At 45.3% G+C, this 15,206-nt stretch overlaps 1 protein-coding gene across 1 annotated transcript in view; it reads left to right on the top strand.

The window, feature by feature from the left end:
- The window catches only part of LOC120020931 (collagen alpha-1(V) chain-like), a 138,616-nt gene that overhangs the window by 40,366 nt on the left and 83,044 nt on the right, over positions 1-15,206 (top strand). The window contains exon 2 of the mRNA XM_038964575.1: positions 1,337-1,504. Coding sequence (XP_038820503.1) covers positions 1,337-1,504 — 168 coding nt within the window. The remainder of the gene's footprint in view (positions 1-1,336; positions 1,505-15,206) is intronic.

Below are 15,206 nucleotides of genomic sequence, written 5' to 3'. Positions count from 1 at the left end.
AGAAAAGTTGATTTCTATATTCGTATTAAGCAGCTTGCTGTAACCAAGCGGTGTGATAGCTAATGATGAAAGGCAATCGAACACGTCAAACACACGGATGTTCAATGACGAGACGACCCATTCCCACCGTCGCTATTCTTAATGACAGAGGCAAATGCAACACCCTGTAACGCTTGCAGGTTGACCCTATTACTGCTGGTGGACTGGGCACTGTGCTCAACAAAGTGGGTTCAAATTGTGAATGCTCAAATACGTTGCACAATGTTTAACATGAAATGTTTGCGAAACGCTTATATTTTGGCTTTACTAAATAATTGTGTTACTTCAACTCATATTTAATCATATTATCTCGAAAATCCGACGCATTTCGATGGCCACTGTTAACTCCCTGGACTTTATTTGTGTAAATTCAAACGACTTATTCAAGTTTTTTTTTACTCAATAGGACATCACATTTACTCAATGACGTTGCGTAAATGTGTTGCCTTCATTTTATGAAGTCGATGAAAGACTTCCTTTCTTACAGCGTAGCATCTGTCTGCAGACACAGCTCTTTGTTCTTGGCTTGTCGGGGTCATGTTGGCAAGCATGCGTAGGGTCACGGGTTCAACCAAAATGTCACACCCGGTCCTGACACAACTGTGCTGCTCCTGCACCTTTCCTGCCCCTGCAGTGCTCCGGAGGAAACCCCACGGCCCGGCCTGAGAGTGTGCTAATCGCATGTTTGTGGGAAGGAAGCGGGAGGCAGCTGGAGCTTTATTGAATGGTGGATGAAGGGATGGAGAGATGGACTCTGTCATGGCTCTAGTCCGTCATAGCATCCACACACTTGGCATAGAAGTTGCCTTTATCCCTTATTCAAGTACGGATATTTTTTTAAACCCCCTAATGGTTAAGATTTGGAAATTGGGCACATTAATCTGATCCTAGATCTGTGGTTAGAGTGTAAGACACACTCTCACAGTTTAGGGTGTTCATATACCTGTCCCCCTGTCTCGTCAGTGAGAGAATAGGGGTCAGAGGGGACTGGATAGAAAGAAGAGAGTGAACAGAAAGAAGGCGCCTGGAGTGCACCTACTGTACTTTAAGCAGGTCCCAGCTAATGGCTAGTGAAAGGAGGATCTGTTCATCTGTCTACAGCCTGAATAATTGGTTTACTTGGAATGGATACTGACAGTCTCTCCTGTTGTGGGGGGCTTTTACCGCTGTGGGTGGCATGGATTTGTGCTGTGGTATACTTTATTGTGATTATTGAGAGATGTGAGTCTTGAATTTGAAATGAGTGTCTTTATATGAGTCCAACCTACAATCTGTCTCTCCCTCTTTCCCTCTGTAGTGGAGCCAGCGGACCTCTTGAAGATTTTAGATTTCCCCAGTTTACCTGAGGGCGTTACGAAAACGACAGGTTTCTGCGCGCACAGGAAGTCAACGAAAGGAGCCGATGTGGCCTACAGAGTATCCAAAGAAGCCCAGCTCAGCGCCCCCACCAAACAACTGTACCCTGGTAAGTACCTGACCACGACCGTTCACTAATTGGTTGATCTCCTTTGACCTTTGAACTGAAATGATACCTGTTCCTCTCTTTCATGTCTTCCTCACTATCTCCTCCGATCGTCCCGTCCTCTACTACTCCGATGTACAGTTGACCTTGTTTACTGAAATATCATCCAATGCTTGTTAGTGGGATGCTAAAGATACCACCTAGCTAAGTTTGTTCCTATTGGCTGCTCGTGGCCTCTCCTCTACCAAGTCTGTTCCTATTGGCTGCTCATGGCCTCTTCCCTACCTTTGGGCGTTGACTCAGATTAACTCGTTGACCCCTAGTCCATAAATAAAACTACTGTAAAACACTGGTGTAATGTCCTAACCTGGCTGGGAAGTCCCTGACTGCAGTAACTCCCAAAAGACCTGTCTCTTTTCCTCCCACCTGTGCCATTCCTCATCCCCTCACGCGCCTCTGTTCCCCTTCCAACTAGCTATCTGTTTTATTGGCCATTGCGTCATGATGACATGATAGTTTACAGCACTGCAGATTGGGTGGGCCAAATGTGAAGACTCACCTACCACTATAGGCCCCGACACACTCATAGAACCCCACACACACATAGATATCAAAGACGGGGCCGTACTAGATGGCTACTGTTATGCAAGCTCCGACCCAACTTTGCGATTTTGTGATTATTTTGCCGTTTATTTTTTGTCTATTTTCATGTAACGTATCAGCTGTTATTTCTTACAACCGACAAGAACTCTTGGAGATCAGATCGGCAGTTTATTACCCCAATTCGGACTTCTACTTCGACTCATCTGCCCGGGTCTCTCTGTAATTCCAACCCAATTCTCGGGCTTCCCAAGAGGAAACGCTGGCGTTACAAGAGGCAAGAGAGAGGGGATCCTGTTGAGATTAAGGCGAAGGGAAAACTGGCCACCTCTTCCCTCCTTTCTACTCCTTTCCCTCCTTCCTTGTGGACACTTAATAATAAGATGGATGACCTCCGATCGCGGGTTCGCTACCAACGGGACTCTCGGGACTGCAATATTCTATGCTTTCCAGAAACACATATTTTCTGTATATAGTATGCTTACTTTTCATATTTCTTATTTCTCCTGTGCTTTTTTCTAGTAATACATTGTTATTGATTACTGCATTGTTGGGGTTAGGCATTTCACTGTACTTGTGCGTGTGACGTTAAAACGTGAAACTTGAAACACGCACGCCGTGCTCTCAAACAGTCTCCCACCGCCACCTCTCCCACGATCTGTCAGTGCGTCATGCGCCATAATTCACTTCAGTAAGCCCCAGCTCTGGTGGGGTGTTTGGATTGAACTTTAGCCAAACTCTATAGACTTGTCAGGTTGTGGTTTTTTCAAGCCTGTTGGCCTTACAAGTTTCAAGTTTTATTGTCCCGTGCGCAAGTATAGTGAAGTGCCTTCCGATCATTGTTGAGTGGCTGATATTTCTACTCCAATGTCCAAGATCAGCTCTGTATAACGCCGTACCTCAGAACCAGAGGAGGCTGGTGGAAGGAGCAATAGGAGGACGGGCTTATTGTAATGGCTGGAATGGAATAAATGGAATGGTATCAACCACATCAAACGTCTGGAAACCACATGTTTAACTTCATTCCATTTATGCCATTCCAGCCGTTACAATGAGCCCGACCTCCTACAGCTCCTCCCACCAGCCTCCTCAGCTCATAACACACGCTCTCTCTCTCTCTCTCTCTCTCTCTCTCTCTCTCTCTCTCTCTCTCTCTCTCTCTCTCTCTCTCTCCCCCTTTACAATCTTCCTCGCGTCTGTGCCGTCTGTGCACATCTGCATTGAATAAAGATGGAGCTCGTTCTGTTTCTAATTCAGACACACTAAAAAAGAGAAGAAGAAAATGGAAAAAAAGAAGAAGAGAGGGGCAGACAGTCATAGAGGCATACTAATTCTTCCATTTTGGAAACCTCAAGCTCACATTCAGCGGGAATCCTACTCCAGTAAAATTGATAGGTCTGGAAGGGGTGGCAGGATTGAGGGAGAGGCAGAGGGGGACGGACAGAGGGGAGGGAAGAGCGGGTTCCACTCTTCCTTCCCTTCTATTGTGCTGACGTGGCTCTGGCTTACTGTTCTGTGGTCCACAGCAGCACTCTCGTTCTCTATCCTTGCTTTCTCCCTCTCTTTCTCCCCTCTCCTCTGTTTTTCTCTTTGTCTTTTACCCTCTCTCTCTCTTTCACGGCTGCTTTTTCATTACTTTGTATTTTCTTTTAGTCTGTTTTATATTTTCTTTCTCTCACTCTGGTGCGTCCTGGTTACTGTCGCTCAGAGAGATGTGCTAGCTAGCCAACATCTCTTTCTATTGCATTCTGGGTTAGGCCGGCATATTTATTTACGAAGGTTGTCAAACAGTGCAGAACCGTCAAACTGTGTCACCCAGACAGAAGCCCAATTTCTCTGGAATGTGTTATCGAAAATTCCCAAGAATTTCAAGTGGTCGAGCTAGAGAAAGAGTTGGAAAAAGTTTTTGATGTCAAGTGCACGCGTACAGTGAAAAGCATTTCTTGCAAGCTCTAAACACGTGTGTGTGTGTGAGAGAGAGGGGGATCGGATTCGGCAGTAGGGGGCAGAGAGAGAAAATCCTCAAATCCCATTCTTGTGAGTTAAATTGACTGAAAATCCAGTTGGTTGACAGCCAAGTGTGTGAAGAATGTCTCCCTGATCACAGCATTTCTTTGAGCGGCCTAGAAGAGGCCTTGAGGAGGCTTGGCCAAGCGGATGTTTGATCCACATCAAGGGTTTTCTTAAAGGCTTAAATTCAGAGCTGAGTTCAGACACAATGCTCTCCAAACAAGTCCTGTTTACCTTGACATCAATATAGAGGCTAAAAGCTTTAAACTTGGGCTTCTGTTCTGTTTACTTACAGCCTAATGAAATAGTCTCAAGCAACACTCTAGGAAGGACCAACCACAACTCTAACCGTTATATGAACTGTAACTTAGTAAAATTGTTGCATGTTGCGTTTACGAAACAACATCGGAAGCATAGTAGAACCTTTGAAAAATACATTCCAGGCTTTTAAGATTCCAGAATTTTAAGAAATGTAAGTTCTCAAGCCCTGCGGTTTAGAGTGGTTTAATAACTAGTGGAGGTCTATGATGTTGTCCAGATTTGGCTCCAGTCATTCACTTTGGATATACAGTGCCTTTGGAAAGTGCAGTGCCTTTGGAAAGTATTCAGACCCCTTGACTTTTGCCACATTTCGTTACGTTACAGCTGATTCTAAAATGGATTAAATACATTCTTACCTCATCAATCTACACACAATAGCCCATAATGACAGAACAAAAACTGTTTTTTAGAAATTTTTGTAAATGTCTAAAAAATACAAAACAGAAATACCTTATTTACATAAGTATTCAGACCCTTTGCTATGAGACTCAAAATTGAGGTCAGGTGCATCCTGTTTCCATTGATCATCCTTGAGATGTTTCTACAACTTGATTGGAGTCCACCTGTGGTAAATTCAATTGATTGGACATGATTTGGAAAGGCACACACCTGTCTATATAAAGTTCCACAGTTGACAGTGCATGTCAGAGCAAAAAACAAGTCATGAGGTCAAAGGAATTATGTGTAGAGCTCCGAGACAGGATTGTGTCGAGGCACAGATCTGGGGAAGGGTAATAAAAAATGTCTGCAGCATTGAAGGTCCCCAAGAACACAGTGGCCTCCATCAATCTTAAAAGGAAGAAGCATGGAATCACCAAGACTCTTCCTAAAGCTGGCCTCCTGGTGAAACTGAGGAATCAGGGGGAGAAGGGCCTTGGTCAGGGAGGTGACCAAGAACCCGATGGTCACTCTGATAGAGCTCCTGAGTTCCTCTGTGGAGATGGGAGAACCAGAAGGCAGCACTCCACCAATCAGGCCTTTATGGTAGAGTGGCCAGACGGAAGCCGCTCCTCAGTAAAAGGCACATGACAGCCCACTTGGAGTTTTCCAAAATGCACCTAAAGACTCTCTGACCATGAGAAACAAGATACTCTGGTCTGATGAGGGGATGTCTTTCAGCAGCAGGGACTGGGAGACTAGTCAGGATCGAGGGAAAGATGAACGGAGCAAAGTACAGAGAGATCCTTGATGAACACCTGCACTCTCTCTCTCTCTCTCTCTCTATATATATATATATATATATATATATATATATAGGACAATACAGTGCCACTGACACGGCCCGCTACCAAAGCCTGTGGACTCTTCTGCTCCGTGGCCAAAGTGAGTAAAAGGCTGCCGGCTCAGATGGCATTTCTAGCCGCGCCCTCAGAGCATGCGCAGACCAGCTGGCTGGTGTGTTTACGGACATATTCAATCAATCCCTATCCCAGTCTGTTGTCCCCACATGCTTCAAGATGGCCACCATTGTTCCTGTTCCCAAGAAAGCTAAGGTAACTGAACTAAATGACTATCGCCCCATTGCACTGACTTCTGTCATCATGAAGTGCTTTGAGAGACTAGTCAAGTAGCATTTCACCTCCACCCTACCTGATACCCTAGACCCACTCCAATTTGCTTACCGCCCCAATAGGTCCACTGACGATGCAATCGCCTGCACACTGCACACTGCCCTAACCCGTCTGGACAAGAGGAATACCTATGTAAGAATGCAGTTCATGACAACAGCTCAGCATTTAACACCATAGTACCCTTCAAACTCGTCATTAAGCTCAGGCCCTGGGTGATGATGGGAGAATGCACCCTTCTGATGGGAAGTCCCCAGGTGGTGAAGGTAGGAAAAAAACAGCTCCGCCCCGCTGATCCTCAACACTGGGGCCCCACAAGGGTGCATTCTCAGCCTTCTCCTGTACTCCCTGTTCACCCATGACTGCGTGGCCATGCACGCCTCCAACTCAATCATCAAGTTTGCAGACGACACCACAGTGGTAGGCTTGATTACCAACAACGACGAGACGACCTACAAGGAGGAGGTGAGGGCCCTCGGAGTGTGGTGTCAGGAAAATAACCTCTCACTCAACATCAACAAAGCAAAGGAGATGTTCGTGAACTTCAGGAAAAAGCAGAGGGAGCACCCCACCATCCACATCGACGGGACAGTAGTGGAGAAGGTGGAAAGTTTAAGTTCTTCGGCGTACACATCACAGACAAACTGAAATGGTTCACCCACACAGACAGCGTGGTGAAGAAGGCGCAACAGCGCCTCTTCAACCTCAGGAGGCTGAAGAAATTTGGCATGTCGGGCTGTATCACCACCTGGTACGGCAACTGCACCGCCCTCAACCGCAAGGCTCTCCAAAGGGTAGCGCGGTCTGCACAACGCATCACCGGGGGCAAACTACCTGCCCTCCAGGACACCTACACCACCCAATGTCACAGGAAGGCCAAAAAGATCATCAAGGACAACAACCACCCGAGCCACTGCCTGTTCACCCCGCTATCATCCAGAAGGCGAGGTCAGTACAGGTGCATCAAAGCTGTGACCGAGAGACTGAAAAACAGCTTCTATCTCAAGGCCATCAGACTGTTAAACAGCCATCACTAACATAGAGAGGCTGCTGTCAACATACAGACTCAAATAATCTCTGGACACTTTAATAAATTGACTTAATAAAGGTATCACCAGTCACCCAAAATAACGTCACTTTAATAATGTTTACATATCCTACATCACTCATCTCATATGTATATACTGCTCTATACCATCTACTGCATCTTGCCTATTTATATGTACATATTCTTATTGATCCTTTACATTTGTGTGTATAAGGTAGTTGTTGTGAATTTGTTAGATTACTTGTTAGATATTACTGCATTGTCGGAACTAGAAGCACAAGCATTTCGCTACACTCACATTAACATCTGCTAACAATGTGTATGTGACCAATAAAATTTTATTTGATTTATATATATACAGTTGAAGTTGGAAGTTTACATACACTTAGGTTGGAGTCATTAAAACTAGTTTTTCAACCACTCCACAAATTTCTTGTTAACAAACTATAGTTTTGGCAAGTCGGTTAGGACATCTACTTTGTGCATGACACAAGTAATTTTTCCAACAATTGTTTACAGACAGATTATTTCACTTATAATTCACTGTATCACAATTCCAGTGGGTCAGAAGGTTACATACACTAAGTTGACTGTGCCTTTAAACAGCTTGGAAAATTCCAGAAAATTATGCAATGGCTTTAGAAGCTTCTGATAGGCTAATTGACATCATTTGAGTCAATTGGAGGTGTACCTGTGGATGTATTTCAAGGCCTACCTTCAAACTCTTTGCTTGACATCATGGGAAAATCAAAAGAAACCAGCCAAGACCTCAGAAAAGAATTGTAGACCTGTAGTCTGGTTCATCCTTGGGAGCAATTTCCAAACGCCTGAAGGTACCACGTTCATCTGTACAAACAATAGTACGCAAGTATAAACACCATGAGACCAAGCAGCCATCATACCGCACAGGAAGAAGACTCGTTCTGTCTCCTAGAGATGAACGTACTTTGGTGCGAAAAGTGCAAATCAATCCCAGAACCAGAGCAAAAGACCTTGTGAAGATGCTGGAGGAAACCGGTACAAAAGCATCTTTATCCACAGTAAAACAAGTCCTATTTTGACATAACCTGAAAGGCCGCTCAGCAAGGAAGAAGACACTGCTCCAAAACCGCCATAAAAAAGCCAGACGATAGTTTGCAACTACACAGGGGGACAAAGATTGTACTTTTTGGAGAAATGTCCTCTGGTCTGATGAAACAAAAATAAAACTTTTTGGCCATAATGACCATCGTTATGTTTGGAGGAAAAAGGGGGAGGCTTGCAAGCCAAAGAACTCCATCCCAACCGTGAAGCACGGGGGTGGCAGCATCATGTTGTGGGGGTGCTTTGTTGCAGGAGGGACTGGTGCACTTCACAAAATAGATTGCATCATGAGGTAGGAAAATTATATGGATATATTGAAGCAACATCTCAAGACATCAGTCAGGAAGTTAAAGCTTGGTCGCAAATGTGTCTTCCAAATGGACAATGACATCAAGCATACTGCCAAAGTGGTGGCAAAATGGCTTAAGGACAACAAAGTCAAGGTATTGGAGTGGCCATCACAAAGCCCTAACCTCAATCCCATAGAAAACTTGTGGGCAGAACTGAAAAGGCGTGTGTGAGTAGGAGGCCTACAAACCTGGCTCTGTTAGGAGGAATGGGCCAAAATTCACCCAACTTATTGTGGGAAGCTTGTGGAAGGCTATGTGAAATGTTTGATCCAAGTTAAACAATTTAAAGGAACTGCTACAAAATACTAATTGAGTGTATGTAAACTTCTGACCCACTGGGTATGTAATGAAAGAATAAAAGCTGAAATAATTCATTATCTCTACTATTATTCTGATATTTCACATTCTTAAAATAAAGTGAAGGTACTGACCTAAAACGGAATTTTTACTAGTCAGGAATTGTGAAAAACTGAGTTTAAATGTATTTGGCTCAGGTGTATGTAAACTTCTGACTTCAACTGTGTATATACTGTATATACAGAGAGAGAGAGAGAGAGAGAGAGCTAATATCTTCCAGAAGGCAGGAGTGAGATCATTTGGTCCAGTACCTTCTCTTCATACTACTAAGCTTTGGCTTTGGCTCTAAGCCTGATTTATTGTGACTGTGACATCATCCTCCTACATCCCCAAACACCCGTGCACACACACATGTGCACACACACACACACACACGTGCACATGCTTTCTGATCATTACAGATCATCCAAATCATGTAATCAACAACACCTTTTGATTAGGGAACATGTTGTCTCATACCCACATTTTACGATGGTGAGCTATGAGCTGGAAAATAGCGAGTGTAGAGATGCTATAATTAAGTAAACATGTGGAAGAAGTGATTCACTATTAGAAGATGGAGAGGCTGAAACAGAGAGCTTCTGTACTGTGGCGATTTCCCATCTTCTCATCGGGGGATTATAAATAGTCTGAAAGAACAGACCAACAGGACAGTTGGCTTTCTCAGCATGTACATACTGTACCTCTACTGGTCAGACTACCAGTCATTTTCCCGAAAGTTACTGGAATCTTCAGCAATTTTGGTAATTACAAGGTTATCTATGGCAATTTTGAATTCATGTTAACATTACAGTTTTGAAAACATAGTTTGTCCCAAAAAAGTGGTCTCTTGGCACATCTTAACCCGGGTATGTGGTAAGTTGAGCAGCTGGACAGGGTAAGTTATTAAGCCGCCTACACATTTCTGTACCGAATGAAATATTACCACTACGTTTTTAATACCACGTTTATCTTAATTTCCCAAATACAATTCAACACAATCACAATTGATTTTTTGTGTTTTAATCGTTTAAGCATAGTGTAAACACAGGCTTAATACCTAACAAACACTTTGTACTTTTTAAAACACTTTGAACATAGGCAGGGCCCTGTTGTCATCCTCATATCCCAGCGATAAGTTATTGATCCCAGCGAAAACACTTCAATTTGCGTAACTGGAACTTGCCATTGTTCCAACCATTGTCTCACATTACCCCATGGACATTGGTTAAACTTACCCCAGGCAAACATTTTGACTATATTAGCCCACACAGCTACAAGGATGCACTTTCATGCTAGTTTTATGCCCTCATATTGAAGCTTATAGAGTCCCCAACTGATGTATAGAACAATCTTTAAATTATCTGCTTTGGTTCAGATACAAACATCATGAAACCTCTAACACAATACATCAATTTGACTTGGTGAAAATCCGTTTTTTGGACCTAAGTTGCTTACCACTTTTTCCATGTGGTTTCTTCCTTCACAGACTCCATGAAATGATGACCTCTACGTAAATATTTGGTCAAATTATACATTTTGCGTATGGTTTCCTAGAAACAAGGGTGGCTCAACTTACCCCACTCTCCCCTAATATACCCTCCCTTTGCAACCCTAACTGTAGGTGTCTCTCTCTCACACTCAGCAGGGTTAGCCAGGGTGAGCAATTGGAACATCAGTGGGCTACAAACTGTAAGGAAAGAGTGATCACATCACATCTAACCATCACTCCCACACAGTGACATTTATCGCACAGTGGCTGGCTATGTCTTGGGATCCCTGCACATGGTCAGGGCTGTAATAGCTGGGTGGTCTCCTCTCAATTCTTCCCTCTCCTCTTTCGCTTCTTCTTCCTACCTCCTTCACTACTTTACACTCCCCAGTTTGGAGGAGGGAAAAAAACGAGTGGCGACCACACACAAAGAGAAAGCAGTGATAGCCGTTCAGCTCAACTAGAACATGCGATGGCTCATTGACAAGCTGAGGAAAGGCACGTCATCATTCCGCGCCACTGATGTCAGTCTTCCTGTCTATCTGACGAGAGTCCGATTGATTAATGTTCTACCTTGACAGATGTTCTACCTTTCCCTTTTCTATTTAGAGGTGACTTGCTGCTCATTACCGTCTAATCTTTCAACTGGACCCACCTACCTACCTCCTTCTCCTCCTCTCTCTCTCTCTCTCTCTCACTCACTCACTCACTCACTCACACACACACACACACACACACACACACACACACACACACACACACGCACACACACACCATCCACTTCTATTATGTACATTCCCTGAGTCAATCCATGTGTAATGTTGCTTGTTTCATGTTGAAGAGGGGTCTTAAAGCCAGTGCTGACAGGTAGACTCATTATCTCACTTTTACAAGCTGACCTACCCGGACGCAGAGCACACTAACTGACAGCTGCCAGAGCTAATCACTGCCCAGGCTCCCTCATTCCGCCCCCTGGGTCTGAGCTTTGAGTGTTTTTTTTTTAGAAGTGCTGTACGGTTTTGGGGAAGGGTGAAAAAAACTGAGATGGAAAGGGGAATGAGTGCAGAGCAGATGTGTGGAGTTTAACGCAGAGGTATGCCAGCACAGCGAAACCGGAGACACAGTGGCGAACCATACTGATCTCCCCTCTTTGACCAGTGACTACTGAACACAGCTATTAGCTACAGCACTTATCCAGCTGATCTGTGCCAGTGTGGCCTAATTATAATCAGGCTATGCACCAATTAAATTGTCCTAAGTGGAGGAATTGCTCAAATGTAATGTTATTTTACTGACATTTTACTGTTACTTAGACATTTACTTTACTAATTACCCATCACACTGATTGTATGCTGAAACAGGATGAAAGTCATCCACAGCGCCTGATTGGCTGATAGGGGTGTCTGGGAGTCATCTGATTTGCTGTTTGGGGGGGGGGGGGGGGGGGGGGGGGAGTTAGGGAGGAATCTCAGAGAGCCTCTGTCTTCGAGGTCTGGCGTTCCCAGACTTTTCCAGATTTTTCCTGTCTGACGCTGTAGGCAGGTGGCGCTGCCAGGGTAAACCAGCCTGTTTGCCGCCGGCTCCAGTACTGCTGCTTCTGCTACTTTTACCATTCCCACCACCACCCTCCTCTCTCTCAGACACGTTCACACACACATTCTGTCACACACACACACACACACTTACTGACAGGCCTGGCACCAGTTATCCTCATGGTGTGGAAAAATACCCAATTTTAGACAGCGTTTGAGAACCAATCATTTGCTTTATAGTAGATCATTGCCAGTAGTCTCTCCCTATTTTTCTCTTTCTCACACACACGCGCACACACACAGTTTTGTATTGCTATCCAAGTGGGGACCAAAGAATTGATTCCCATCCAAAATCCTATTTTTCCTAAACCCTAACCCTAAATCTAACCCTAACCTTAACCTAACCATTAACCCTAACCTTAACCCTAAGCCTAACCTTAACCCCAAACCCCTAACCCTAAATCTATACCTAACCCTAACTCCTAAACCTAACTGTAACCCCTAACTCCTAAACCTAACTCTAACCCCTAACCCTAACTCCTAAACCTAACTCTAATCCCTAACCCTAACTCCTAAACCTAACTCTAACCCCTAACCCTAACTCCTAAACCTAACTCTAACCCCTAACTCCTAAACCTAACTCTAACCCCTAACCCTAACTCCTAAACCTAACTCTAACCCCTAACCCTAACTCCTAAACCTAACTCTAACCCCTAACTCCTAAACCTAACTCTAACCCCTAACCCTAACTCCTAAACCTAACTCTAACCCCTAACCCTAAAATAGCGTTTTTCCTTGTGGTGATCTGCAAAATGTCTGGTACCCAGAAGGACAGTTAAACACACACACACACCTATGCGTACAGCATCCAGTCCCATGGTGGCCCAGTGTGGGCGTCAGGGGGTCAGGAAGGAGGATATTCCTCCTGGACACAGGAGCCTGTAGTAACCATGGCTATTAACAGCCAAAGAGAGACAGGAGAATTGGTTCGGACATACGAACATGTTGTCCTTTTCTCTCTCTCTCTCCTCCACTTTCCTTCCTCCTTTTCCTCTCCTTTTCCTGCCACTAGTTGGATCCCTCTCGTGGTGAAAGTTCTCTGAAGCCATTTCAGTCCCCACGGTAACAGCCGGGTGAAAGGTCCCTGGAGTTCAGGAGGAGAGGAGACGGTTCATCAACACAGCAGAGCTGAGAGCCAACTCCATGCCCAGTGAATGGGAACGACTTTCAGCACTGTGACTGCAGCCCCCATCGTGTAACAGTGCCCTTTCAGGGGTGTTTCAAATTTAGCAAAGAAAGAATTCTGTGTTTTTGTGTTAATAAGGAATGAGTCAACCCGGCCTTCTACATTCTCTCGGTCTCCCCCTCTCTCTTTCTCATCCTATTGTCACCCTAAAACTATTCTGTCACTCTGCGCGGCATGTAGCCTGCCGGTTAAAACATCTGTCTGTGTGCCGTTGAGCAAGGCACTTAACCCGAATGCTCCTGTAAGTCGCATCTGCAGAATGATGTCAATGGACGTCTCATCGTTCTGCTCATGAGCGAGCGCTACGACGTTGCCGTACCCTGCGCTGCTGAGATGAGACGCGTTTAGCGAGACTGCTCCAACGGGTTGTCTGATGGCTCTCATCCTCCTCCCCTCTCTTCCAGTTCTCTGCGGCTGAGCTAAGTGGTACAGGAATGCACCAGTGGCAACTCTCTACTGTAGCCTGCTCTCACCTGCCTATCTCTCTTCTTCTTCGTATCGTGCTCTGCTCTGCTTGGCTCTCAACGCGTCTGCCACTCAAACTCAAGCGGCTGCTGCGAACTCTCCCTCTGAGCCAAAGAGAATTCCTCCGGAATGCACCGCCAAGACGTGTGGCCACCGCATGAAGATATCATACGCCTGTCTTTCTGTCTTTACTGAGGGAGAAAGAGGAACAGACAGAGATCGAATGAGAGAGATTGACAGACAACAAGGAGAGAGAGAGAAAGTGGAGAAAAGAGAAATTGATGAGAAACAGACTTTTCCATCAGTGACTAGAGCTCCTTCCACTCCTCTCTTTCCTCGCCCCCCCCCCCCCTCTCTCTCTCTCCAGTGACTTTCTGCTCCTTCCTAACCTCAGGCTCCAGAACCTACCCACTGCTCCGAAGTCACGGCGCCTTAGCCTCCGAGCCCTCTGATTGGCTGTCTGTCTCAGAGACGCTTTAATGCTGAGTTTCCACGGTGACCACAACCTGGGTTCCATTACTAGGGGAGGGGGTTAGGGCCTGTGAGGTGCTACAAAACCACAGCAACCACAGCCCCGGTTCTAGTTTCTCTTTTACTGTCTGATCCAAATGTTCTGGAAAGATCTTCCCTTCCCAGACTAGGAGTTATTAGTCTGGAGTTCCTTAAAGTGTCAGCTTAGAAAATAAATGGAGAGACGTGTCCAAAGCTATAGGACTATTTTACTTCTCAGCTGCAGAATTTACTAACCTCAGCCTCAGTCTAAATGAGCAAATATATCCCCCCCAAAAATATGCTAGTTTAGTAGTACTCCGTAAATGTAGCTCCACTCTCAGATCCTGCGTTTGTAGTTAGAAAGCCACTCTGCTAAAACAACCGACATGCTAAGACTTCATTCAGTCATGATGGTTGATCATGCAGGCTGCTTCTCTCATTTCCCCTTCGAACAAACGCCGCTCTCTAGTCGTGGGAGCAATGAGCGGTGACTGAACTAAACATGAGTGTGTATGTGAGGGCCCCATAGCAAGCAAGCAAGGCCCTCCCCCTGGTTGGTGGGCCGAGAATGTCCCACAAGGCCTTGCTCTCGGGCATATGTCTCACACATGTGGCTGGCGTTCACAAAATGGAGGGAGAGGTTTAAACTAGGCGTGCAGATGAAGGGATGGAGGGAGGGATGAAGGTAAGTGGGAGGCGGGCGCTCCTCAAGAGGGTGAGAGGGGGTTGAAACTTCCATTTCACTACTCTTTTTTCCCCCCTCACCCTTTTTTTCACTTTTGTTTATCCCATGTGTTTTTTTGTACTGTAAGTACTCCTTTAGTCCCTCTTGCGTCCCGTCTCAGTCTCTATGTCTGGTGTATGGATCAGGTCTTGGAGAGGAGGAAAGTGTTTTCGACAGCCACCCAAGGGACCACATGCTATTCTCATTACCGTGTACTCCTTCCTGTCCTACTCTCTCCCTCTCTCTTCCAGACTTTTCTCTCCATCCCTCCCATCTCTGTGGTGTTCTGATCAGTATTCTGGCCAGTGGTGGAGGGTTGGAGAGAGCTCTTTGTTTGCTTTAGATGCTCCAAGACGTTGTTACGATGTCTCCTCTGTCTCCTCTGTCCAAGACTTTGTCGTCTCCTCTGTCCCATGTTCATCATCCTCCCCTGTTTCC

Source organism: Salvelinus namaycush, chromosome 26, assembly GCF_016432855.1.
Source record: "Salvelinus namaycush isolate Seneca chromosome 26, SaNama_1.0, whole genome shotgun sequence".
In the NCBI taxonomy this organism is placed as follows: Eukaryota; Metazoa; Chordata; class Actinopteri; order Salmoniformes; family Salmonidae; genus Salvelinus; species Salvelinus namaycush.
The sequence above is the reverse complement of the archived record's forward strand: the minus strand, read 5'-3'. Positions and strand labels throughout refer to the sequence as shown.